This window comes from Gopherus evgoodei, chromosome 17, assembly GCF_007399415.2.
Source record: "Gopherus evgoodei ecotype Sinaloan lineage chromosome 17, rGopEvg1_v1.p, whole genome shotgun sequence".
In the NCBI taxonomy this organism is placed as follows: domain Eukaryota; kingdom Metazoa; phylum Chordata; order Testudines; family Testudinidae; genus Gopherus; species Gopherus evgoodei.
Window position 1 is genome coordinate 14,418,316 of NC_044338.1, and position 26,827 is coordinate 14,445,142.

The 26,827-nt window shown below is 43.3% G+C and overlaps 1 protein-coding gene across 6 annotated transcripts in view; it reads right to left on the minus strand.

Annotated features, from left to right (window-relative positions):
- Nucleotides 1-26,827, minus strand: part of AUTS2 (activator of transcription and developmental regulator AUTS2) — a 952,757-nt gene that overhangs the window by 501,933 nt on the left and 423,997 nt on the right. For all 6 annotated transcript variants that reach the window (XM_030536818.1, XM_030536821.1, XM_030536819.1 and 3 more), the window contains one exon: nt 8,615-8,716. In XM_030536818.1, the coding sequence (XP_030392678.1) occupies nt 8,615-8,716 (102 nt within the window). The remainder of the gene's footprint in view (nt 1-8,614; nt 8,717-26,827) is intronic.

Below are 26,827 nucleotides of genomic sequence, written 5' to 3' on the forward strand. Positions count from 1 at the left end.
AGATACCATAGACTGACTTCAAAATAAAAAGCCTGGTGGATTTGGATGACTTTTTCAGTGTATGACCTGTTTGCCAATTTATTCACGAAAGGCCCTGGTTAGTGCACACACTGCTTTTCTAAAATGAGACATTTTGTAAACATAATTAGAAGACTGAAATGTAAAGAATATGTGAGCACAGGGAAGCCGCTACAGTCAATGTCCCATTTCCCAGACATTGTCATGAGAATTTCCAATTTAGACTTCCATATTTTTGACAACCCAAGGATTTTAGAAGAAAAACCAACCAAAGAACAAATCCTATAGCATGAAAGAGACTTTAAAACTCAAACCTCTAAAATAACAAAGGAATCAGGTTTAAAATTTGTATAAAATAGTGTCATAAGATTGCAGTTTAAGGTGGGGCATGATTGTAATCTCTATATTCACAGGAATTAGGGAGATAGGCAGACCTAAGCACTTCAGTCACAATCTAGCTCATTGTCTATTACAGGGGTGGCCAAACCTGCTCATCCTCTGAGCCGAATATGACAATCTTCAGAAGTTGGAGAGCTGGGGCACACCTGGTGAGGCTCAGGGCTTCACCACAGAAGGTTCCTGACAGAGCTCGGGGTTTCAGCCCCACTCCTGCTGAAGCCCCGAGCCCCGTCAGATGCGCCCTGCAGGGCTGTAGCCAGAAGATCCTCCTTCCCATGGGGCAGAAGCCCCTATCCCACCACCCTGTTGCAAGGCAGAGGTTCCAAGCTCCCCCCGCCAGTCTAGTAGGTAGAGAATGTGGGGGGCACTGAAGCAGCACTTGAACTATAAAAGAGGCGCATGTGGCTCATAAGCCACAGTTTGGCCACCCTGATCTATTATATTATAGCACACGCTGTCCAATTGCTGATGGCCCCAGCCTGAAAGGTTTCAGACCATACTGGACAACACACAAGGAAATATGATCTAGAGAACTGTTCTTTCCTGGCCAGAGAGATGGAAAAGACGACCTTGGATCATCAACGCTATCTCTAACTTGTACAGCTTGGTCACTCCTTCTGTTCCCTGATAGTCTCACTTGCAATAATATGCCATAAGGAGCACCGGAAATAGCATGGACCACACCAATCAGACTTAACAAGCTCAGGGAAAACAAGTAGTGTTTGCAACACCATAACTCTCTATTTCAAAAGTGGCTGCAGGGAGCCCTAACAGGAAGTCCTCTCTGTGCTTGGACTCAGTCTTCCTGTAAGTATAACTTTTGATCACTGCAGCACACCAATGAGAGTGAAATTAATGCCTGATGAGGCCTATGCTGTACCAATTTCCAGTTATTTCATTGGAGCTGGATTGTGTCAACAAGCTGCAGAGTTACAGCAATGTTCATTGTAAATAATTCAGTATACTACTGAGAGTTCATCAATTAAGGACCAAATAAAGAGGCTTGAAGTGGTTCTCTTCAGTGCCATTAATTCTTAGAAACATAGTTACTTGATCTTTCCCTTTGACCATATCCTGAAGGGCACCTCTATTCTGACATCACCCACCTTCTAGGGGTTCTACTATGACTTCTTAGGTGAACAAATGACTGAACCTGGGCTGGGCTGTAAAAGGTTTGCAGTTGACAACCCTTACTGCTCTGCTTCACCTCATCCATCCCCACTGCTGAAAGATTATAGTTGATGTTGCTTGATCAGAAATTTTCTTGTTTTCAACAGTCAGACTCCATTATCTAATACTCCTTTATTTTTTTCCTTTTAAAGGATGTCATTTGCTCTGGCTTTTAGCATTTTATTTTATTATTGTCTATTTTATGCTATATAAACCGTACGACTTTACTGCAACAAAATTATCTTCACTAGGCTGCTATAGTTCAGGTGACAATGATTTCCATTCTAATTCCATTCTCTGACACTTGCAACTTTATAAAAAACATGCCCCTTCCAGGAAGAAATTTCCCAAGACTCGATTTTGCCTAAATGTGGAGGTGGGCGGGGGAGGAAGAGGTGAAAATTTCAGCAAAAATGGCTCAGACAAAGTACAAAAAGAGTAAGCAAACATATTTATCTATCATAATATAATTCTTGTGACCCCTTCCATGAAAAGCTCCAGTGCTATAAAGGCTATGGGTACAAAGCTGAAATTTAGCAATGAAATGGCCTTAATCGAAGATAAATGCTTTTCGGACTTCTAGGGAAATTTGGTTTTGATTTGACTGAATAATGACCCTTTGAACATTGCAAGCCAGATATGGACAATACGTTTTGCACAGGGATTTTGTTCATCGTGACAAGCATGTGGCTAAGAAAGCCTGCCAGCCTAGCTTAGCTGTGTTGTGTACGGGCAGTGCATACAGGCTGACGCAAGGACCATGTAAGCAGAAAGCTTCTGACCTTTTTGACATCTCTCAATAGCTAAATAATCATGCTACCCTGTCCACAGCCTTGGTACAAATCGCTGAATGCATGCAGCATGTTTACATGCCCCATGCTGAGTCATGATCCTGCACTGGTTGGCATTACTTCTACATTTAGAGTGCCTATATTGGATAAAATGGTTTTGCATTTCATCCAGTATAAAATACAACATTGATACATACCATTCAATAGTCACACAACCATCAGGAGAAGCCTGCATAAGAAGCCCATGAGCAAAAATGTGACAAACAGGTCTTGCAGAAGCTCTTGTTTAAAATAAATTGTTTCATTTTTAATTCATTTATTTATTTTTAAGAAAACAACTCTGGGGCCAGGAGCAAAGTAGTAGTAATGCTCTTGGAAGTATCAGCTTATTGTGTACCAAAGAAAATTGCATCCTTCGGGTCTTGGAAGGCACAGTTATACCCATTTTGCATATATATTGTGCATTACTTGGGGATCCGGGTGGGGAGAAGGGCTCTGTTGTACATATTTGTTCTGGCTATTGTTTATGCAGGTCTGACAGAATGAAGGAACAGTGGGTATCATTTCAATTTCTGATGTCAACATCAAATTACTTATTTAATTTCATGCCTGGCGAAGCATTGTATAGCTACACGCAGAATCATTTCACTTCATTTGTTATGCTGTTTTTTCTCGGCGATTGGCTTGCCTTCCAACTGACAGCTTTAATTACGACATGAATTTGATTGCACTGCCAAATTAACATAATGCAACAAAGCATTTAAGCTCCTAGCCTCAGACAAAAAAAGAGACAGCATGCAGCCCATCAGCTTCTTGTGCGCCTGCCCGTGCACGCGCACACACAAATTGGTATTATTCCAATTTGGATACCTCCCAGAAAACAAAATATTCTGAAGGAGCGGAAATGCTAGGAGTTAAACAGCCGAGAACTCAAGGGCTAACCCTTATTCTGGATTTTTTGGACTGAACATTATTGTAGAAGAAGCTGGAGGCAGAGAAGTGCAAATGTCCTAATATCTGAAGCTGAAACTGATGCGGAGGGTGAGGGCTGAGTGATAACATGATGACTTTGTTGGCGCCTGGTTCCTTCACTCTTTAATCAGATCTCAGCATATCTCCATGCGTGGCATTGAGGCTTGTCTCCCTTCACTCAGAAGCCAGCATAATCTCCTCTCTAGCTTTGGGTACCCTGTGCACTTAGAAACACAGCCAGAAAGCACGAGAAACTGAGGCACTCAAGAGAGAAGCTATGTGCTTTTCCGGGACCTTGAGATGGTATCTGGGGAGCAGGAGAGGCACCATGTGTGCAGAGTGTTGAAGGGGTTGGGAAAAAGATGGAACAGTGTATATTTTTCTTGGCCCAGATGTTTCTTATCCAGTTATCAAACTGGAGTTCTAAACAGCGTGATTTTGATGCCATTGGTAAGTCATTATTCCTCATAATGATCATCTCCTACTTGAAACCATGGAGGAGAAAAATAGCAGATTTTACAATTGCTACCCATGATCTAGAGCAATCATATAACTTCTGTGTGAGAGAGAGAACAAGTCTCATAGATCCGAGATGACAGAACTCCTCAGCTATTTGTCACTATCCACATTTGTACGGTGTGCATCAAAGTTAGGGCTGGATGAACCATGAAGGATACAAGAATGGATTTCAATGGGACGACTCAAGTGCTTTAAGTTCACATGCTTAAATTTGCTTCAGTGCTTTGCTGCATTGAATCCAAAGTGCTCAGGATCGAGCTTTTGTGGGGAGTTTTGCAGTGTGTTGACATTTTTACTCTGTCAGAAATAATCATCATTGGTATAGTAGACTCGTTGGCTAATCCCCTTAACACTCTAGGATGTTTACCATCCAGGCCTGCTGGCTGCTATATGCTCATTCCCCCGCACAAAGATTCCCTTACCTCCCCTGGCAACTGAGGGAAGGAAGGTGATCTCAAGTATTTCAAAAAGGGAAATCAAAGCTGAGTGAGTTGAGAGAATTCCAAGCTGAGGAAAAGAGAAGGCACTGCCATGTTGTCTTAAAGCAAAATCTTAACAGAATGAATTCCACTACTGGTAAGATTTTGATGAGATTAAAATGACTATAGCACCCTATATATTCCCAGCTACACATAAAAAGAAGGTCTCCAATTTCTCTGCTTTAGGGCCCTTAGGCGAGCTCTATCCAGAAAGCAGAAAGTAAACGGTTATTCCAAAAAGACGATAGAAGAAGAGAGAGAGAGAGAGAGAGTGTGTGTGTGTACATGCATTGGGGGGGGGGGGGCAGGTGGAAGACCGGTTTACAAACTCAAACAATGAGATTTATCAGCTCACTGTCCAACAGTTGCTGTCAGGAGCTGTCAGGTAATCATTCTCCTTAATTTACCAGAGGTCAAGTTTTCTGTTAATTACATTCTTTTGGAGAGTCAAGAGGAATGGGGTGCAGGGACAGATGGAGAAAGAGGGGAGGGAAATGAGTTTTGCTGCATTGCATTTGACAAGAACATGGGGCAATTCTACTTCCTACTGTCTGATGCTATTTCAAAACTCATTAGACCAGTCTCCTGATTAACATGGTCTTTTCATAATATTATTTTCTTTTTGGTTTTGACCAGTGCTCTTTCAAGTTATGAAAATTACCTGCTTGGATCTCATCAGGCTGCAAAGGAATGACCCCTTGTAAAAATACTTTGACAATGTCTGGTTACCCAAGGATTGCAGACACATTTATAAAATGCATAGTTGAAAGATATCTGTCAGGAGAGGGAATGATGCCACTGACAAGTGAGTTTGCAACTGTTAATTAATTATACTATTCCCCCTCTTTCTGCGTCTGTCACTGGGCTATCACTTAGGTTTCTCATTAAAGCTCATGAAGTTAACATTTCTATATCAACAGCTTACTTACAACTGGAGATTTGAAAAAGGATTATCCATCTAAAATATATGCATTCCCTTCATTATACATCTTCATGCAGGAACCATGCCTACTGTTCTAGATTGTATGACTACCACAGTAGAAATTCATCATGTTGAGAGTCCAAGATTTACTTTTCTGACCTGTGGGCTAATCTCAATGAGATATTTTAAATTTTACCCATATTTTCTACTGAGTACACAATCTCGTTGTGTATTTTTCCCAGGTGAAAAAAGTGTCTATGTCAGAGAAAATTCTGCAGCGAGAGAGATGAAGAGAGATCTTGGTCTCATCTATTATTCTTTTCAGGACAATCAGTGTTGGCAAATAAGATGCAGACAGCCTGCACCTTTTAAAAATGTATTATTTTTAAATAACACTATTAAGCTCTCAAATCTTGTTTGTTTGAAATAATGCAATTCAAGGTGGGATCTCACGGAGCTGAAAGTGAAACTATCAGAGCTGTTCATCTGTGAATCCATCTTTAAAAAACAAGGTTTCTGCTGTAGCCTGAGAAGGAAATGTACAAGGATATTTACTTTTCATAACTGAAAGAATCCGAAAAAGGCTGGAGGCCACCGCAGGCCTAGATAACAAGATATCCATCTTATGCATGCTTCTTAAGTCTTAGCTGAACTGGCAGCACTGGACAGTGATCCAGGGGTCTCTTGAAAAGGCAAGTTTCAACTGTGTTATGTTATCAAAGCATGACAGGGCTTGCTATCAACTTAGGCAAAAGAAATAAAAAAATATATTAATGAGATTATTGCTGAGATCCCCGCTCACTGATAATGTAATTCTCATGTGATCTCTTGGGTGTCTAATGGGAACAAAAAGTGTTTCCCTCCTCCTTTCCATTATCTGCATTGTGAGGTTGAAGACAATGTATTGCCAGCGGACACAGGATGCATGTCTGTAAAACTAGGGGACTGGAATCAGGAGCACTGGGGTCTACGCCCAGCTCTGGTACTGACTTGCTGTGAGGCATTCGACAAGCCTCAGTCCTTGGGTCCCCATCTTCAGTACATTGCAAGGCTTGCATAGATCATGATATGCATGTGTAAAATATTCCAATCAGCCCCAAGCTGCAGTGCAGGCACATGACACAACCATGACTACAACAGTGAAGTACAACGAGTGTTGCCAAAAGATCTAAGTCAGTGGAAAATCTCAAATTACTTGCTGAAGTCAACTGCCTCTCCTTTGATGGTATCTTATTGCACTGGTAACAGTCTCACCCTATGGCTATAAAGGGCAGGCTTTAAAACTAACATGAGGCCACCCATGAAGGTTGAGTTTAAGGGAGCGATGGGCCCCTAAAATAATGGAGCAAAGGAGAAAGATAGATGGAGGTGGTTTCATACCGTTACATCAGCATTTTAGGAGGCTATTCCAGAAGTACTGCACAAGCAGCTAGAACTAGCTCTGTACCTTGAGGCTTAAATTTGCCAAGAAAATGAGTTTAAAAAAAAGTTATGCTTTTCTCAGTTTCATTTCTGCTCAACTTGATCTCATCTGTGCAAGCCACCCTATGTTACCTGTCTTCCAAATTTGAATACCTATTTCTGAGTCTTGGGTATCATTTATTATGCACTAGAGATATAGGACCAGACCTTCAGATGGAGGGGGTCTGGTGAAATGATGATAAATTAAACCAGCTGAGGATCTGACCCATCCTGACCCTATAGATGAGCCATTGTATTTTTTTTAAAAATCCACCCCCTGGGTTAGATGATCTAATTACAGCAAAAGAAGATCCATTTTGTTCCCAGAATGTGTCTACTCTCATTCTAGGCATTGGTTGAATAACTGATGAATAGTTTAAATCAGTGAATGGTTAATACTCTGCAAGAGAGAGAGGAAGGAAGCTTTGTTTTTTGCATGGAGAGAGATACCCTCTCATCACTAGTACTGGCTCCTTCAACGGGAAGTTTGGCCAAGCAGTGGAGGCAAAACTTGTGCATGTTATACCTGTTAGCCATGTTATACCTGTTCAGTGCATAAAAATGACTTGAGCCTCTCCAGTTCTCCAACACCTTCTGCAAGTATGAAATTCGCTACAGTAACTACATCCCCCCCCCTTCCCATCCTGAGTAAGAGCCTACCGTACTTATCAAACTAGTGTTCACTGTGCAGCTAATTATACATAATCTATCTACGGGTAACAGATTAGCTCTGAGTTTCACTGTTAAAGTATCAGCATGTATCACTGATGAATGTGTATTATGTATGCAAGTAAAATAAAACTAATGCATGGCCTGTAGGCTTTAGGTCTGTGAGATATGTAACTTGTCCACAGAAAGCCACAGAGGCCTCAAGCAAGTTGGCATGACGAGATAACAGACAGAATCCTGTATAAGTAAACTGTAAGATTACAGTAAAAGATGGGTTTGAATGCTGATGTTCTGAAACTATGCAGCAATAAATGGGAAAAATCTGCCATAACGTACCAGTTAATACCACAAGATGTCCAACAGTACCATTTCAGGCGACTCTGTAATAACCTCAAGTTGCTATGGGAACAAGGGGAATGAAGGGGATAGCCTATGAGAGATGGGTCACCCTAAAATTCATGAGGTGTTGAAGTGCAAATAAAGAAAGAGAGGATGTCACTTTAATGTATATGCATGAGCATAGTTGGCATAAAAGAAAACCAGGATAAAAGCTGTTGCCAGCCTGGGAAGCATTAGGAGACACCCACCAGGGGCAGCCACCTGATAATTATCCTACTCCTTTCGATGTTTCCCCAGGGGATGGGAGTATGAAATCATTGATGCTGGACAACGTATGGTTTGTCTCTATCTGTGTATTTGCAGTAGTTGTGGTGTCCTTTATCTGCTTAATGAAATTGTTAATAAAAGGACATTTGACAACTTGTGAGTATATTACTTTGTGGTCACTTTTTCTCACATACTCCCAGAGTCTCTAAATCTACCCATATTTATCATGGTGGTTCTCCCCCCGTTAATCCTGATGATGTTGTTCGGGAGCTCGAATCTTGGGCACATGTCACTCTGGTCTAAAATACCAACCTACCAATATTATAGAGGCTACAACCGTGTAGTTCATTGCAACGTAACAAATTAATCAACTCTTTTCTTTCAACTGGCTGCAAGTGAGTGACCCCCTACACACCAATACAGACTGTTACTAAATTTAAAAGGAGTCCATTCCACAAGGGGGCAGGAGAGCCACACCCCACCAGTGAGGTGGGCAGGAAGAGTTTAGTAGCACATTGCCCCTCAGGGGCCAAATTCTGCCCTGATTTCCACCCTTCAAAAAAAGGATGCAACTCAGGGCAGTATTTGGCCTCAGGATTTTTACTTACGTCACTGAGTCTTTCCCGAGAGCTGCTCCGATGGAATCCTTTCGATTCTCCACTGGCACTTTCACTGTCACTGTCTCGGCAACTGTTCTGACCTGGCTTGAGCTGCAGAAGACAGACAAAGCACATACAAAAAGCAGAAGTTTAGACTGGCTCAGATAATTCTTCCTCTCTGATGATACTCCTTAGCGCCACTGCTGTGGCAGCTTTAGTACCGCAAGGGCAAGATCCAGCCTCAGCATCTACAGGTTTCTGACAATCACAGACCTATTCCAAGTGGTATCACAATTGCTCATGAATGTCCAGAGTGTCAGTCTGCTGAAATACAAGCAAACAAGGTCCCTGTCCCAAAGAACGTAACAATTTAAGTCTTTTAACCTGAAAACATTGAGCCACATAAATAGTTACTTGCACCACTGAGATTGCTTGTTTTCATAAAGTTACCAACCCCCGACTAAGCATGTACACCCTCAATGCCTAATTTAGAAAGATCAACTGAGGATCTACGATCAACTGAAGACACTTTAGAGAGGTCATGATCTTCACTATGGGGATGTTTTGGAGGACTGGAGCCTAAATTCTTTACTTAGTTCCATAAAAGCTTCTTGGCTGTTCTATATATTCATAAATGATAAACCTTGGAGGTTAAAAAAATCCCCACTCTTTCTATGTGTCTGAACACGTACTGCCTTCGGATGCTATAGATTGTACAAGTTAAACCCTCAGGGTATGTCTACATCTACAATTTTGCAGCGCTGGTTGTTACAGCTGTATTAGTACAGCTGTATAGGGCCAGCGCTGCAGAGTGGCCACACTTACAGCAACCAGCGCTGCAAGTGGTGTTAGATGTGGCCACACTGCAGCGCTGTTGGGCGGCTTCAAGGGGGGTTCGGGGAACGCGAGAGCAAACCGGGGAAGGAGACCAGCTTCGCCGCGGTTTGCTCTCGCGTTCCCCGAACCCCCCTGCAAACCGCAGGGAAGGAGACCTGCTTGCTCAGGGATTCGGGGAACGCGAGAGCAAACCGCAGGGAAGGAGACCTGCTTGCACGGGGGTTCAGGGAACGCGAGAGCAAACCGGGGAAGGAGACCAGCTTCGCCGCGGTTTGCTCTCGCGTTCCCCGAACCCCCCTGCAAACCGCAAGGAAGGAGACCTGCTTGCACGGGGGTTCGGGGAACGCGAGAGCAAACCGGGGAAGGAGACCAGCTTCGCTGCGGTTTGCTCTCGCGTTCCCCAAACCCCCCTGCAAACCGCAGGAAAGGAGACCTGCTTGCACGGGGGTTCGGGGAACGCGAGAGCAAACTGGGGAAGGAGACCTGCTTGATTACCAGAGGCTTCCTCAGGTATGCTGGGATACCTGCTTATTCCACGGAGGTCAAGAAAAGCGCTGGTAAGTGTCTACACTTGATTACCAGCGCTGGATCACCAGCGCTGGATCCTTTACACCCGAGACAAAACGGGAGTATGGCCAGCGCTGCAAACAGGGAGTTGCAGCGCTGGTGATGCCCTGCAGATGTGTACACCTCCTAAGTTGCAGCGCTGTAACCCCCTCACCAGCGTTGCAACTTTGTGATGTAGACAAGCCCTCAGAGTATTAATGCAGTTAGACTGCTGTCTAAACATGATATAATTAGTAGAAATGAGTGAATACTGACAATGTTTCTATTTATCTACATTTCACTACCATTTGCTCGATTTTATGAAATAATTTGCTTCTGCCCTTTTGCATTTTTTCTGTGAACATTTGTGTGACTGGGTTCTACTGGCATGAATATTTGTAGAAGACAAATTTCAAAGCTGTGAGTGTATATGGAAACTGAATTTTAAATTAACATATCAGAGTATTTTGCACTAGAAGTGCACATAGGAAGAATACTATGGGATTTATTAGAACAAATCACAACCTTGCAACAGCTGAAGAACAAATACCAAATATTGGCATAGAGGTATGCAGAACTAACTATAAATAACTAGCAAAACTACTCATCTAATTCTTTCTACTAATGAATAAATTCAAGGCGATTGTGATCTGCTCACAGGTATTCCATGAATAGCAAAACAAAATCTAAAAATGGGATTTTCAAAAGAGCTTGGATAAATTCTTTATTGTGAATTATCCTCTGAGCACAAATACTTATAAATCTGTCCAAGGAGTTCTCCACTGTTTCACTGTGCTTTCTGGAGTATTTACGAACACTCCTGTTCTGTCTTGTCCATATAGGAGCTGAGAACCACAGCATTTCCAGCTCCTATCAGTTTCAGCAGCAGAAACAAAAACGTCTCCGTTCACAGAACTAAATCTTGTCGACCAATCCAAGCTCTTATTCTTTTACTTTATTCACTTTTTTATTTCCGGTCTATTTGCCCTACAAAGCATGCTGCAAGCTTTTCCCAGCACACATGTACACACGGACTCTCACACACACACCCACACTTACTCTCTTCTCCTCCCCTCATGGGTTTACCATGTGAATGCATGAAGCATCTTGGAACTTCTGCCTTAGTAGTAGATTGTCACTATTCCCCTTCTCCCCCGCCACTCCCACAGAATTTGGTCAAGAACAAACTGCTAGGAAAAGTAAGCACGCTGCAACTTGTATTTCCTGCTATGAAGGCAACTCGCCTTCAATTTCACCTTCTCTTCAGCTGTATTCTGAGACAACTGCTTTTTTACACAGTTTATTTAAACTCCTTTAAAGATATGCACTTCATACCCCAAGACACAAGAATGTATTTTGCTCTTGCTAAAAGAAAGGTAGTCCAGTGGACTGGGAGGGGGGTGCACAGAGGCGGAAGGCACCTGGTATCTATGCCAATGCCCAGCTCTGCCAATGCCCTAGTATGTAATCTTAAATGAGCCACTTTGCCTCTGTGCCTTAATTTCCTCAACTGTTAAATGGGGATAATGATACTTTACCTCCTTTAAAAGTGCTTTGAGATCCTTGGCTGAAAGGTGCTATTTCAGAGCTGGACATTGCTCTTAAACAGTCCTTCACAGATAGGGTTGCCAACTTTCAAATTGCAGAAAATTTAATATCCTTGCTCTGCCCCTTTCCTGAGGTCATGCCCCTTCTCCAAGGCCCTGCTCCCCACTCACTCCTCCTGTCACTCACTCTCTCCCACCCTCGCTCATACATTTTCACTGGGCTGGGACAGATGGTTGGGTGTGGGAGGGGTGAGGGCTCTGGGGTGAGTCCAAAGAGCAGGAGGGAGTGCCGGGCTGGGGATGTGGGTGTAGGCTCCCGGAGGGACTTTGGGTGTGGGAGGGGGCTCAGGGCTGAGGCAGGGCCACCTGAGGGGGTGAGGGCTCTGGGTGGTGCTTACCTCAAGCAGCTCCCGGGAAAAACGGCTGGCATGTCCCTCCGGTCCTTAAGTGGAAAGGCGGCCAGAGGGGCTCTGCACACTGCACCTGCCCACTGCGATTCCTAGCCAATGGGAGCTGCGAGCCAGCACTTGGGGTGCGGGCAGCGTGCAGAGCCTCTGTGGGTGCCCCCAAGCTGGAGAAATGTGCAGGTAGCTTCCCGGGAGCTGCACAGAGCCGGGTAGGGATCATGACTTAGCCCCGCTGCGCCACCAACTGGACACCCGGCAACCCTATGCACAGGGGATTTAAAATATAAAAGCGCAGCATCCACATTTATCATAGGAAATTCAGAACCTTTTCAGCAGTCACCTACGGCTCACTTATTTGTACCACAGCCCACTACCAATTGGGTGGCTTGCGTGCATTCATTTAATAGGCCTGTGGTATCCCCTCACGAGCCCAACTGCTAGACCTGTGTGAAAGTTTGGGGGGCAGATCCTCAGGGAGTGGAAATGCACATAGCTACCATGATTTCACTCAGTTGAGATACTCCACATCACACTCTTTACAATGGAACATAGACTGAATGGGTTGGGAACAGTGGTGCCCTCGTGACTGTGTCTGCGCAGACTGAGGTTTATGGGACTGAGGGGAGAAGGAGAATTAGGGGAAAAAAAACTTTCCATAATCCCTACCCACGAAGAAGAAATTATTTCATATCCTCTAAAGACAAGCTAGCTGGGCTCTGAAGGCCAGAAATGCTCTCAATCAATGTGGGGTAGCGGCTAGAGTTCTCTGTGGGAAAACACCTAGCTGAAGCAAGGGTGGATGCGCATAAGAGAAGAATGTTCCAGAAGCTCTGTCAGACCACCTCAATATCCACAGTTCCTGCCTCACCATATGCTCAGTCCCTTGGATTGGCTAAAAAAAAGAAAGCTCTTGGGTCCCTCCAGCACAGGGGTGGGCAAACTTTTTGGCTCGGGGGCCACACTGGGGAATAGAAATTGCATGGCGGGCCATGAATGCTCATAAAATTGTGGTTGGAGTGTGGGAGGGGGTAAGGGCTCTGGTTGGGGGTAAGGGCTCGGGGGTGGGGCTGGGGGATGAGAGGATGGGGATACAGTATGGTGCTCCGGGCTGGGATTGAAGGGTTTGGTGAGTGGGAGGAGGATCAGGGCTGTAGCTGGAGCAGGGGCTTAGGGAGAGGCTCAGGGGTGCAGGCTCCAAGTGGCACTTACCTCAGCTCCTGGAAGCAGCAGCATGTCCCTTCGTGTGGAGTGGCCCCCGACCCTGCTAGAGTGCCGGAGTGGGGCCATGCTGCACCATGGATCGGGGCCATGCCGCGGCTTCCAGAACCGCATGGTGCAGCCCTCGACCTGGCGTGCCAGCTGGAGCGCAAGAGCAGGGCAAGCCCCAGACCCTGTTCCCCAGTGGGAGCTCACGGGGCATCTTAAAACGGCTTGCAGGCCGGATCCAGCCCACGGGCTGTAGGTTGCCTACCCCTGCTCTAGCAGCTGAAAAATTTTTAAAAAAGGAAAAGAAAAAAGCTGATATAAATGTTTATAACATATTATCCTAACTGAAGTAAGTACCATGGCTAAGCCATAAAGTCTCAGCTAGACAGAACATTATTGCAAACGTAATGTCTTATCAGACCAATCTAATGGATCTGTTTTTGGGGTCATAACTAATTCAAGAGGCCTAATCCTTCATATATAATTCATAGATCTTATCTATGACCAAGATGTACTGTAATGTTATGGCCCCAGCTTTAAAATTCAACCAGCCTCAGGAAAATAGATCTACTTTCACTAACTCGGTAGTGTGTCAACAACTGCTTGGTGGGAGAAAGACTCCTACTGTTACTGAGGCTTGAAGATTTTTTTTTTTAGCAGCAGTTTTTCACATTTTTATACCAGAGTTTTCGGTATCTATTTTATTTAATAAATATTTTCCTGTCTCACTATTTAATCAGAGCTTCTAACTATATCAGCAGCTTTCCTCTTTCAGCTCCTGCACTTAGTTCTCCTCACAGAGAAGAAAATGTACAGAACAGCTTAAAATAAAAACCCAAAACAGTGTGAATATAAACTCAGTAATAAAAGCAGCAGCATTTTTTCATTGTTGCAGGAAGCCATCTTTTTTCTGTGCCAGATTGCATGGTCAATAGGTCCTTCAGTCATTGGGATGCTGATCTAATTATGCTGGTTAACCATCTTTAATACCTAGCCAGGAAATTTTTGATCATTGTTTTCATTACTTTTGCTGAAGACCTAACAAACTCCTGTCATTGCAGGACTCAGTAGAAACTTAATTTATTTGGTGCACAGCTTTCAAGCATTAGCTATCAGCACTGCCCATTTTTATAGTTCTCCCATTAGGTGGTGAGTTCCAGCTCGTTAAAGGGAGAGAAGAGAAGCCCAGCAGGTGTCATTTTTCCAGACACAATTTACAGAAAGTCAGAGGATATGCCTGAGATATCTGAGCCCGGAACTCAGGACGAACAACGCGAATTGTGTAGACTGCAGAGCAAACTCAGAGGCAAGTCCAGGTTAAAATTTCTCATTTCTCCACATTTTCCTTTGTTTTTCCAAGCAGAGATTTTCTCATGCCAGACTGCTGTGGGTTTCCCTTTTATTCCAAAAAGGAATAAGAAAGTATCAAACTGTACCGTACTAAAAAAATATGAAAATTGGCCCAATATCTTCTTTAAAGACACTTAAGCTTACACATGCCCACGCATGTGAGGACAATTTGAATGGACAAGCAATCTCTCACTATAGTCTCTTCACATAGATTCAGCTGGTCAAAGTTAAAGAGAGACTGCAATAACATAATCCTAGTAAAAAGGACTGCAAATAAAAGGTTAGATCCTCAGCTATTCTGGCATGGGCAGCGGGTGAACCTTCCCCTGGGGGAGGTTAGTTCCCGGGCCCACTTTTGCCCAGAGCCCCGCCTCTTCTGCCCCAGACCCCGCCCACTTGCTGCATCCCTCCTTTACTCCCCTCTCATCTCTGCCACTCACCGCGTCCCTCCTTTCCTCCCATCTCTTCCCCATGAGGCCTCCACTGCCCAAAGGGACAGGGCAAACAGGGACCTCATGGAGGAGGGGGATGAAGAAGAGAAGTGATATGGCAGTTGGGGAGAGCCTCACGATGGTTCAGGAGAGGAGGGACACAGCAAGTGGCAGGGACCTCTGTGGGTGTGTGTGTGGAGTGGAGAGACTTAGTGAGGCCTTGGGGAAAGGGTGAAGCATGGACAGGAAGAGGCAGAGAGCAGGCAGGGCCACCACATCCCAGGCATCCGGCAGCAGGGTGGCAGTGGATTCTATCCACCACTCATGCACTCTGGATAAGCTTGGAGCACTGCTCTGCTAGCACAAAACAGCCTAGTCAATAGTTGGGTGGCACACAGGAACTATGATTGATCCTATATCATTCCTCTCCTGGGATCTAGTGAAGGGGACAGAGCCAGGGAAAAGGGCCCACTATGTGAGTCTCTTCTACAATAATCCCACTGCAGGCCAGTGACAGCTGGCACACAGTTTACAGCAGCCTCCAGACTAAACTACATTGGGAACCTAGCCTGCTGCTGAGCTGGTCAATGATCGGGCAAGGGTTTGCAACTAGCTTCTTTTGGCTCCTTAGCCACATTTCAGAATATGGCCATGTGTGTTTTTACAAAATCTAACAAATGCTTTCACGATCCACAAATGCCAGCAATGAGGACTTGGGTTGCTAACAGTGCAGGAGTATGATTACATTGTGAAACAATCCCAAGTAATACAGAATTGTGCCAGTGTACAGAAACCAGAAAGTGAGACCGAATACACACAGAAAGTGAAAGTGAGCACTCTAGTTCTATTTGCCCAAGTTGAGTAACATGGGGATTACGTGTTGGAAAACACATTTGCCATTTTAAAACTTTCCTGTTTGTGATGTTCAGTGTCATCAATAACTAAGGCATTGGTACTGAAGGGCATATATTAAATTCCTCCCCACCCCCCCAGGTACCTGCATTTTTCTATTTTTAAATAACTTGTAATGAAAGAAAGATAAATGAGAAGAAATATTGGAAAAAAGAGAGAGAGGTCTTGTGGTTAAGGCACTGGACCAGACTTAAAGAGATCTGGGTTCAATTTCTACATTATACAGACTTCCTGGCTGACCGTAAACTGTCCCTGCCTTTCATCTCTCTGCCAAACGAGGATACCATCACATTTTTTCTCCCACTCTTTCTGCCTGGTCTACTAGTTAGACAATAAGATTTTTGGAGAAAGGAATGTCTCTTACTATGTGTCTGTACAGTACCCAGAACAGTGATCCTGTAATACAAGTAATATACCTGCACCCTCACACAAAACGCTTGAAGAAATGTCATGATTAAAATGAAAAAAAAATACCAACACATCCACCTGTTTTTTGTTGGTGGTGCCCTCCTGCTCATCCCCGAGTTCCCATCAGCACACATTCTAAAGATACTATCTTAAGAGAACTTACGTTTGGTCAAAGGCACTGAACTGCTTGTCAGCAGAATCAGAAGTATGATAAGTAAGACATGAGCTACTGTGGAGCTTCGTGTGAGGAATGTGCAGAGAGGAAACTGCTGAAGGGCACGCAGGAAGTTATAGAGATATTGAGCCTGGCTCTCAGCAAGGGCGGTCTGACAGTGTCAGTTAGTTACTGTATCAATAGATAAGAGAAAGAGAGAGATTAGTTGAGGTTTGAACGCACGGTCAAATCACAAAGAAACTGACAAAAACTTACTAGGTTTCTGAATAAACCTATAGTTTCCAAAACAAATACATAGAGAGAAATGTACAATCACTTGCTCTTAGTGACACTCTAATAAGTGCTGGAGAAACAGAAGAGGAAAGGATTGCAAATAATGCTGGATGACACAGAAACACAAAGGAGATTCTAGGTGTGAAGGGATTTTTGCATGCAAGCTTCATGAACATGATGTGTTGTGTACACACCTATGAGATAATGAGAGTCAAAGAGCAACCTAAATACCCAACATTACCCACAAAGAATTAAGCTCTGCATTATGCATTATTTTTCTACTAGATTTCTGTGTTGAAGATAAAGGTTGATATACATTAAAGGCAAAATTTGACCTAATTGCACAGCCTTTATTTATTTATAGAGACATAGGACAGTAGATACTATATTAGTCAGGCATCTCAGAAATGATGCATGGACACAAGAGGGCAAACCATAAAATAATCTTCAGGAAAACTCAAAAACATGGATCTACGGTGATTTCTTTGCCTCTGGGCAGAACAATGGAGGAGGGAGATAATCATGATAGGGGAGGAGGCAGAAAGAATGAGCGTGCCAAAGAACAGATAGCAACATCCTAGGAAGTCACCAGTCTATTCTGGTGGCTCCCTTAGGCAGAGGTTTTTAAAGGTATTTAAGCATTGAAGTGCTCAGTGCCACTGTGCCTAGTTAAATTTTTCCAAATGGATTTAGGCACTTGTGAATCTAAATCTAAATGGACTTGATGGAATTTAGGCCCCTAAGTGTCTAAATGGAAAAGCCTCCTAAATGTGTAAGTGTTGTGGCACTGAGCCCCCCAACAGTTTTAAAAATCTGGGCCTAAGCCACTTGATATAATTCCATAATGCTGATGGGTGGTCAGCAGGTAACAAAAAGCAAAGTAAATAAATCTACAAAGAATTAAGCGAAAGCCTTTTTCACATAGCTATGGAATGTGTCAAAAACACCCTCATGCTGCTCTTCTGAGCTATTTTTTTGTTTCTTTATTGCCACCCCATACCATTTGGCAGCTCTACATCTAGGCTATGGTATAGTCCCGAAGTGCCCGAGTTTCTGCATCATATGGAATTAAAGGATTATTTCACTACATTGTACTTTTAAACTAGGAATAACAACACTTCTACCCATTATAGTGCACTCAGCAAGCTAAGCCTTTCCCAGAGCCTTAGAAGAGGACACCTGCTTCCCAAGGGATAGAATAACCTTCCTTCAAGGAGTAGAATTAGGCTCTTGTTTCTGCCTGTCACTCTTTATTTACACAGCTTTCACAAGGACAAGAGAATCCAAAATTCTTTGTGATCCAACTTCTAGCTGGGTGATCACTGTCTGTTCAATAAAATGGATATGTATACATAAAATTAGCAATAGTTTATTCTGATTATTATTATTTGTTAAAGGCCAGCAATAATATCTGTCCCTACATAAAACACGTCTGGGTCTCTGTGTGCTACTGTAATTCAAAAATAAATAATAAATCCACATGCTACCCTCAAGACCATCTAGACATGGGGTTCTCAAACTGGGATGTTATTACACGGGGGAAGGGGTTCGTGAGCTCTCATTCTCCACCCCCAAACTCTGCTTTGCCTCCAGCATTTATAATAGTGTTAAACATTTTTTCAAAAAGTAATTTAGAAGGGGGTCGCACTCATAGGATTGCTGTGTGAAAGGGGTCACCAATACAGAAGTTTAAGAGCCACTAACTGAAATGCTCCTTCCAGACATGCTTGGCAAGTAAACAAAAAACAGGCCAGCCTTGCACTAAATCCTTGAGATGACAAATCTGGCTCTGGCTGATCAAGAGGCTGGAAGTGTGTTCCACAGTCAGGAAACTTCACAGAGAAAAACCGGGTGGCAATTCCCTTTCCATTTAGGCCTGCAGAGCTGCAGCTCAGGCGCTGAGTTCAGGCAGGAGAAAGACGTGGCCTCTTCGGGCTCTGGAGCACAAACCATTTAGTACTGTGTGGGGTTAAGAACGAACATCTAGAATTCCACCCCAGATGTCAGCATGCAGCCAACGCAGCTCATGGGGCACTGGCGTCCTGTGTCTCCGAGTGTAAATTTCCATCACAAGTGCATTCCACACCTGCCTTATGTTTCCAGCAGGCCTCAAAAGATATAGCCAAATGCCAAGTGCACTACAGCAGCATGTTTTTATTGAGATCATAACCATAGTGAGCATTATTGCACCCTTCTTTGGGGGCCCACAGCAACAGCCTATGCTCAAGCAAGACACTGATCATGCGAGCTTTGGTCACAAGCAGCACTCAGGCATTTTCAAGAAGTTATTTTGTAGTTTTTCCTTATTTGGGATCCAAAGAGGCTTTACTTCAAGTGAACCAAAAGGAAGGAGCAAGAGTTCCCGGGCTCAAACATGGACCCAACCCCACTGGATCCCCCAAGCTTCCACTAGATTACCAACCTAGACATGAAGTGAAAATCCTCTTCTTCTGATCATAAGAAGAATAGCTGGGAAGGTCGTAATGTGGATTCTGCTATTGTTATACTGAGGCCATGTCTACATCTAAAATTTTGCAGCGCTAGTTGTTACAGCTGTATTAGTACAGCTGTATAGGGCCAGCGCTGCAGAGTGGCCACACTTACAGCAACCAGCGCTGCAAGTGGTGTTAGATGTGGCCACACTGCAGCGCTGTTGGGCGGCTTCAAGGGGGGTTCCGGGAGGGGAGAGCAAACCGGGAAAGGAAACCAGCTTCCCCGCGGTTTGCTCTCTCGGTCCCGGAGCCAGCCAGCAAACCGCAGGGAAGGAGACCTGCTTGCTCGGGGTTCCGGGACCGAGAGAGCAAACCGGGAACGCCGCGGTTTGCTCTCTCGGTCCCGGAGCCAGCCAGCAAACCGCAGGGAAGGAGACCTGCTTGCTCGGGGTTCCGGGACCGAGAGAGCAAACCGGGAACGCCGCGGTTTGCTCTCTCGGTCCCGGAGCCACCCAGCAAACCGCAGGGAAGGAGACCTGCTTGCTCGGGGTTCCGGGACCGAGAGAGCAAACCGCGGCGAAGCTGGTTTCCTTTCCCGGTTTGCTCTCTCGGTCCCGGAACCCCGAGCAAGCAGGTCTCCTTCCCTGCGGTTTGCTGGCTGGCTCCGGGACCGAGAGAGCAAACCGCGGCGTTCCCGGTTTGCTCTCTCGGTCCCGGAACCCCGAGCAAGCAGGTCTCCTTCCCTGCGGTTTGCTGGCTGGCTCCGGGACCGAGAGAGCAAACCGGGAAAGGAAACCAGCTTGATTACCAGAGGCTTCCTCCTTCCACGGAGGTCAAGAAAAGCGCTGGTAAGTGTCTACATTGGATTACCAGCGCTGGATCACCAGCGCTGGATCCTCTACACCCGAGACAAAACGGGAGTACGGCCAGCGCTGCAAACAGGGAGTTGCAGCGCTGGTGGTGCCCTGCAGATGTGTACACCTTCAAAGTTGCAGCGCTGTAACTCCCTCACCAGCGCTGCAACTTTCTGATGTAGACAAGCCCTGAGAAGCCAAGTCAAAAAGGTGGATTAAGTGTTCTGACTGTGTTCTTCTTACAGTGACAGCAGCAGAAGTCAGGAGCTAGGGTAAATGGTGCACATGCCTTAAAAAAACAAACCATAACAGCAAACAACAGGAGCTGGTATGCATTCCTTCCACCTTTTTTCTCTTCATTATCTGGTTTGATATGTATTTGTAAATGTCCGGGCAAAGACGCTTTGAAGTAGCTCTATTTTATCTAAGTTCATAGAGAATGGAGCCAATTTTTTGTTTTTCTTTTCTGTAATTGTTTATACAGAAATCAAAGATAAACCTGGGATAAACACCTTGAAATGGAGTCTTAGGCCACACCTACACTAGCCGCTGGATCAGCGGGTAGTAATCAATCTATCGGGATTGATTTATTGTGTCTCATATAGACACGATAAATCAATTCCCAAATCAATGCCCGTACTCCACCTCGGCAGGAGGAGAAAACAGAGTTGACGGGGGAGTGCGGCAGCCAACTTGCTGCCGTAGTTCCAGTTGCGTATCTTAGATCAATTCCCCCCTCCCCCACCCCAGTGTAGACCAGCCCTTAGACTCATATATATTATACGCAACATATAAAGTGTAAGAGATTTGGTTTGTACTCTGACACCTGTTAAAACAAAGATATGAAACAGAAAGCTGCTGGCAATTGTAATAAATGAAGTTTGTTTCAGTATACTTTAAAAGCTGAATTGCAAAAGAAAAAGACTTTCTGACCTTTTGCATTTTGATGGTTGCACAGTGAGAAATATGGCCTTTACAATTACAATCTTGCAAAGCACTCAATTATACCATCACTCTCTCCAACCAGCTTCTAAAAGTCACAGAATCTCAGACAGCAGGGCCAGAAAAGATTACTAAGGTCCAATCCATCTGCAAGGAGCCAACCAAAGTTGTGAGGATCAGGACAGAATCTGTCTCCTCCTTTAAATACTTCTCACACTCATTGTTGAACCTTTTACTATTCCACCTCTTCCACCAGCGTGTCTCCTCTGCTTAATGTGCCAAATTCCTTGTTGTCTTCCTTCAAATCCTCACCAAACAGGGTTCCTCCAAGAAGCCTCTCAGTGATAAATACTGTGAACTTACTCTAGCACCTCACATGTGTACTGTCAATTATTGTGTGTATTTTTTATATGTATCTATATCCATATAGACTTGGTCTCTGTATCTGCTTTAATAGAGTGATGTCAGTTTACATCTTGCCCATAGACATGTTATCTGTTTCTTGTGCGCCCAAACTCAACTGTAAGCTCATTGCAACGTAAACAGGGTCTTCTAATAGGTGCATGTGAACATTCAATAAATAGCAACACATTCTCTCCAGGCTGGTTGTGGGGGTTTTCACGGAGGAGTATCTTTATCGTCCTTGGCCATGCAAAATTTAGAAGTGTAGAGGATCACCACATAGCAGAGATTTCATCAACACACAGAACACAAGGCAGGCCTATTTCTGTGCATTTGCCACTTTCCAGGACTATCCTGTACTTCTCTCTCACTAGAGTTTTACCAACCCTTCTTTTAAGTATTTATAGTGATGGTGTACCACTTTCCCGGAGACCCTATTCCAGATATATTTGACATCTCTCAGAGGTGTTGCATTATCCACTAAAGAATGAGCAAACTCCAAATCCTTTACTGAGAGTCTATCTACAGCTATATAAAATGTTGAAAAAGAAGAGAAAGACATACCCTCCCATTTAGCAAGAAGTGTCTGACATACAACTCACTAGGGAGAAACAGCTTGGTCTCTGGTTGACTGTGAAATGTACAAGCTACTGGAGAAACGCAAGGATCTTTGGAGGTAAAAATTAATCACATGATGGCACAGAAACACAGACAGACCAGGGTCATAAAGTCTAATGACACCAGGGCTTTAGAACTGTCTGCTTGCCTCTGCAGAGTAGGTTGATGAGTCTCAGACACATCCCTAATGCAGATGTACATGTCACAAGTGGGGTAACAGACATTTGTGAAAATTTTATCCAAGTCCCAAAGTAAGAGGATGAGATTTTGGCTCCTCAGCCACTTGAATGCTTTTGAAAATTTTACTTAATCACAATTAGCACTAAATGGCAGTCTCAGTAGACATCAAAATTAAATAGGCACAGAAAAGTGACTGAACTATCCTCTCCTGAAGAGAGTGGGCCTCCTCTTGAGGCCCACCAGCAGGAACGGGCGGGGAAGCTTGTATTTCCACTCTCTGTGCTGCACCTGATCGGTGATAAGTTCCTGACTCAGCAAGGTCTTCAAGCAAGTACCTAAGTATGTGAGCGGCTCCACTGAATTTTATCTAAAATAAGAATACTTAAAGTTAAGCATGTGCTTGCTGAATGGTGGCTCATTTTTTCGTGAAAACCATAAACATGGAATTCTGATCATTAAAAAATTGGAAGGAAAAAAATAATGAAGAGGAGGGGGAAAATCAGTATTCATGGATGGACCCTCGGATGTTTGCCGTTGTTTACTTTAAAAAAAAAAGCTTTAAAAAGCTCTGATATTTCATATTTCAACATAAGCCCAAAATAAATATTTAATGCCTTGGTTACATAAATGATGATTTCAAGGTTGAGCTATTGGCTTAAATATATAATACTGTTTTCAGCCATTTAACTGGCCAGTCACATAAATTATTCAGGATTTAAAAGTCATCCTGTGGTCGAGGTACAAGGAAAAAACTAGGAAGTTGTAACTATAAGACAAATGCAGGGCAAGATCAATCAAACCACATGATCTCTAATACAAACAAGCAGCAATCAAGCAGCAATCGAGAACAATGTGACTGTGGTTGATGTTCTTTTAAGCCAATATTTTCAGTTCAAAGAGCAAAACTTAATAATGCTCTGCAATTTATCAAGGGAACCATAACTCTTCTCACACTCTATGACTTGGCTAAGAGACTAGGATGACAGTATTTCTTTATAATTTAATAATGTGAAGGCAAGAGAGAGGAACCATAGAAGTACTGCTTCATATTCTATAATATCTGTATATATGTATTTTTCCACATGCTGAATGATAAAAGCAAAAGTAATCATTTCAACCAGTTTCAATTTGTTAGCAAAAAGGGGAAGCTAAAATGTCTGGGAAAGAAGAGTCTAACTGAAGGAGCACAGAAGGGAAGGGACTAAACCATCAGAATTCATTAGCACTGTCATTGATGTGGAGATGAATTTAGAGATAAAGAGGAGGAGTTAGTTATCACAAAACAGCTCAGGAGAAAAGCAAAGGGAGGAACCCTCCTTTAAATTGCTTTAAACGTGGATTAGCTTCTGCTAGATGGCAAGCTGTCAAGTGCTTATCTACCATCCACTCCACCCTTCTTTACAGGCAATTTGCTAGAACAAAATAGCCTTTTATTATTATTTTGACATGTTTATTGCAGCAGTACCTAAGGGCTAGCCAAGAACTGGGCCCTATTGCACTAGGCATTATCCAAACAAAGTCCCTGCCCTGAAGAGTTTTGATCTAATGGCGTGTTCACACTAGTACTTACGTTGCTATAACTTAGGTAGCTCAGGGAGTGAAAAAGCCACCCTATAGCTATGTAATTTACACTGACCTAAGCATCAGTGTGGACAGCACTATGCTGGTGGAGAGCGTCTCTCACCCTCATAGCTACCACCTATTGCAGAGGTGGATTTAGTATGCGGACAGGAGAGCACTCGCTCTCTACAGCTCCGCTGCTGCAGCCGTTCTTGTGTAGACTAGACCTAAATCTAAGTAGACAAGACTGACACAGGGTGGGGGAAGAGGATGATGATGACAGCAAATGGCATGTTATTTCTACATGGATTTACTTACTTTGGGTGGGTTTAGTTGGGGGGGAGGAAAGGAGTGAGAGGGGAAGGACAGGGGAGAAGAGGTTAAGAGGGGCAGGGCTGGAATGAAGCTGAAGTGAAGAGACTGAGGAAGGGGGAGCTGGAGGATTGGCCCAAACAGCCATTTGGCACAGGGCAGAGACAGGCCAGCCAAAACTGTAGAAAGTTCCTCACATTTCCAGAAGAACCAAGATTTCTGCTTTGGCTGCTTCTGCCCCTATGAGCTGGCTGGCTACTCCCTGCAGCTGAGTTGAGGGAAAGGGGGTGGGGGGCAGTGAAGTGGAGGTGTTGCCTGAGTCCTAATACCTCAAGTGTATGTGTGGGTCTCCACTGCACAGCTCTGGATCCTTCCTGGGCCTGAATACCACCTGTTAAGATTCCTGAATTCTACTCTTATTCAAAAAAACTGACCTGCTTGTTATTTTGATAGGTGTCTCAGCATTTCTCTACCTTAGCTTTTTCCATCAGTAAATTGGGGCTAACCGTATTGAAAATGGCTTCAAGATCCTCAGATGAAAGCGTGGTATTATTATTATTAAAAATGTCTCTGATAGAAGGCTTTTTTCCTTGATTCTAAGCAACATTAAGTCTCATTGTTATAGACAAAATCTTAACTTCTAAGAGTGAAATTACAGAATTATTACAGAAGCCAGGGTTACATAAGCAAGGTTTAGCACTTTTAGTTTTGTTTCTTTATATAAGGGTAGAGCGTTTGTCGTCAGTCATTTCAGCTTACAGTGTATTAAAATGATTTTCACATTTATTTCAGTGAAACTTCTAAAAACTATTTTTACTTCTTCAGGACTTGTTAAACCTTTGGGTAAGCATTTTAGTAATGACTAGAGCTGGATTGGAAGCATCTGAACAATGAGAAACAATGCAAGACATTTTACAGCATTGTACTTTCACATTGAACTATTATTGCCAATGGAAATGATGATTTCTGGTATTTGCAAATGTCAGGGAATCTCATAGCACATCTTGGAGCCTGGCCCTCATCAGCACTGACCAAAGAGTTTACTGTTTGATCAATTTGACAAGTCAGTTGCCTCAGTTCAAGTCCAGAGCAAGCTTCGTTGTCCATAAAATAACTGCACCAGCTGATATTATTAGCCCTTTTGCCAGCAGTCTCAACAGAGACAAGGAGTCAGGCCACAATCCAATGCACATAGAAGTCAAATGGATTTTTTCCACTGAGTTCAGTGTACTCAGACTTTACATGGACATAGAGCTCGAATAACTCCTCATCTCTTAAAGACAGTGCATCTAGGTGAAGGTTTATGCATATAAAAAAGAAACTGAGGACATTTGTATAGTGGAAGATATGGTATATGCTCTATGAATATAGGACATATTTAATACATATCTACCAGAAGTGTATTACAAAGCAGGTGGATCATCACTGTTTATTCAGTTCAATAAGAAGAATTTCTTAGAATTTTAATAACCTGAACCCCTTTACAAAGAACAGAGAGAAAAGAAAAAGAAATCGTGTTCTGTACTGTGTTGGAGTTGTGCAAACCAAGCACAGTTATTAACATTGTCAACCAGAATAAGACTAAAACCTTCTGGCCTTTTAACACAAGAGAGAAGCAAAGGATGAGACATGCAACAAACTTAGATGTGGCTCAAGAATCAATTTACATTTGAAACCATTCAATAGTGGATCTGCTAGTAAACAAGAATTTTATTTTTCAAGAACATTTGAGGTTATTAAATTAATTTTTGTTCTACAGTGGAATGAAATTTCAAGATAAAATGATAAATGTTCACTCAAAATAGCCAATAGCCCGGTGGTTTGGGCACAAAGCAGGGATGCAAGAGAGACAGGTTCAGCTCTCTGTTTTGTTTAATTCAGATTACTTGCTTTTCTATGGTGGGGGTCTTGGTGTCTCTCTCTAAACATTCCATCCTGAACCTGAGAAACCTCCTTAATGGAAGTTTTGTTGAAACTCATACATTTCCACTGAAAGTTTCAGTTTTAATGAACTGGCTCTTTCCAACAAAAAGAGAGTTTAATTGAGAAATTCCTAACAATCTGTATTCAATAGCACTGATGGAGGGGATTTGGTTTCACATGTCCTGCAGGTTCATGGTCTGTGAATAGAAATTATCCCTCTTCAAACAAAACACCATGTTTCACCACTATAAGGTGGGTGCAAAACTGGTTGAAAGACCACATTAAAAGAATAGCTGCCAACAATTTGCTGTCAAGTTGGAGAGAAGTATCTAGTGGGATCCCACAGGGATCAGTCCTGGGTCCAGTACTATTCAATATTTTCATTCATGACTTGGATAATAAACTGGACGGGTATGCTTATAAAATTTACAGATGACACCAAATTGGAAGAGGTCACAAGCACTTTGGAGGAAAGGATGAGAATTCGAAAAGTTCCTGACAAATTGGAGAATTGGTTTGAATTCAACAATATGGAATTCAGTGAAGAAAGTGCAAAGCACAACTTAGGAAAGAAAAATCAAATGCTGAGTTACAAAATGGAGAACAACTGGCTAGTCAGCAGTACTTCTGAAAGGGATCTGTTATAGTGGATCACAAACTGAATATGAATCAACAGCATGATGTAGTTGTGAAAAAGGCTAATATTCTGTGGGGTATTAACAGGAATGTCATATGTAAGTCACAGGAGGTACTTTTCCATTCTATTTGGCACCAGTAAGGCCTCAGCTTGAGTACTGTGTCCAGTTCTGGGTGTCACACTTTAGGAGAGATGTGGACAAACTGGAGAGAGTCCAGAGAAAAACAAAAATGATAAAAGATTTAGAAAACCTGATTTATGAGGAAAGGT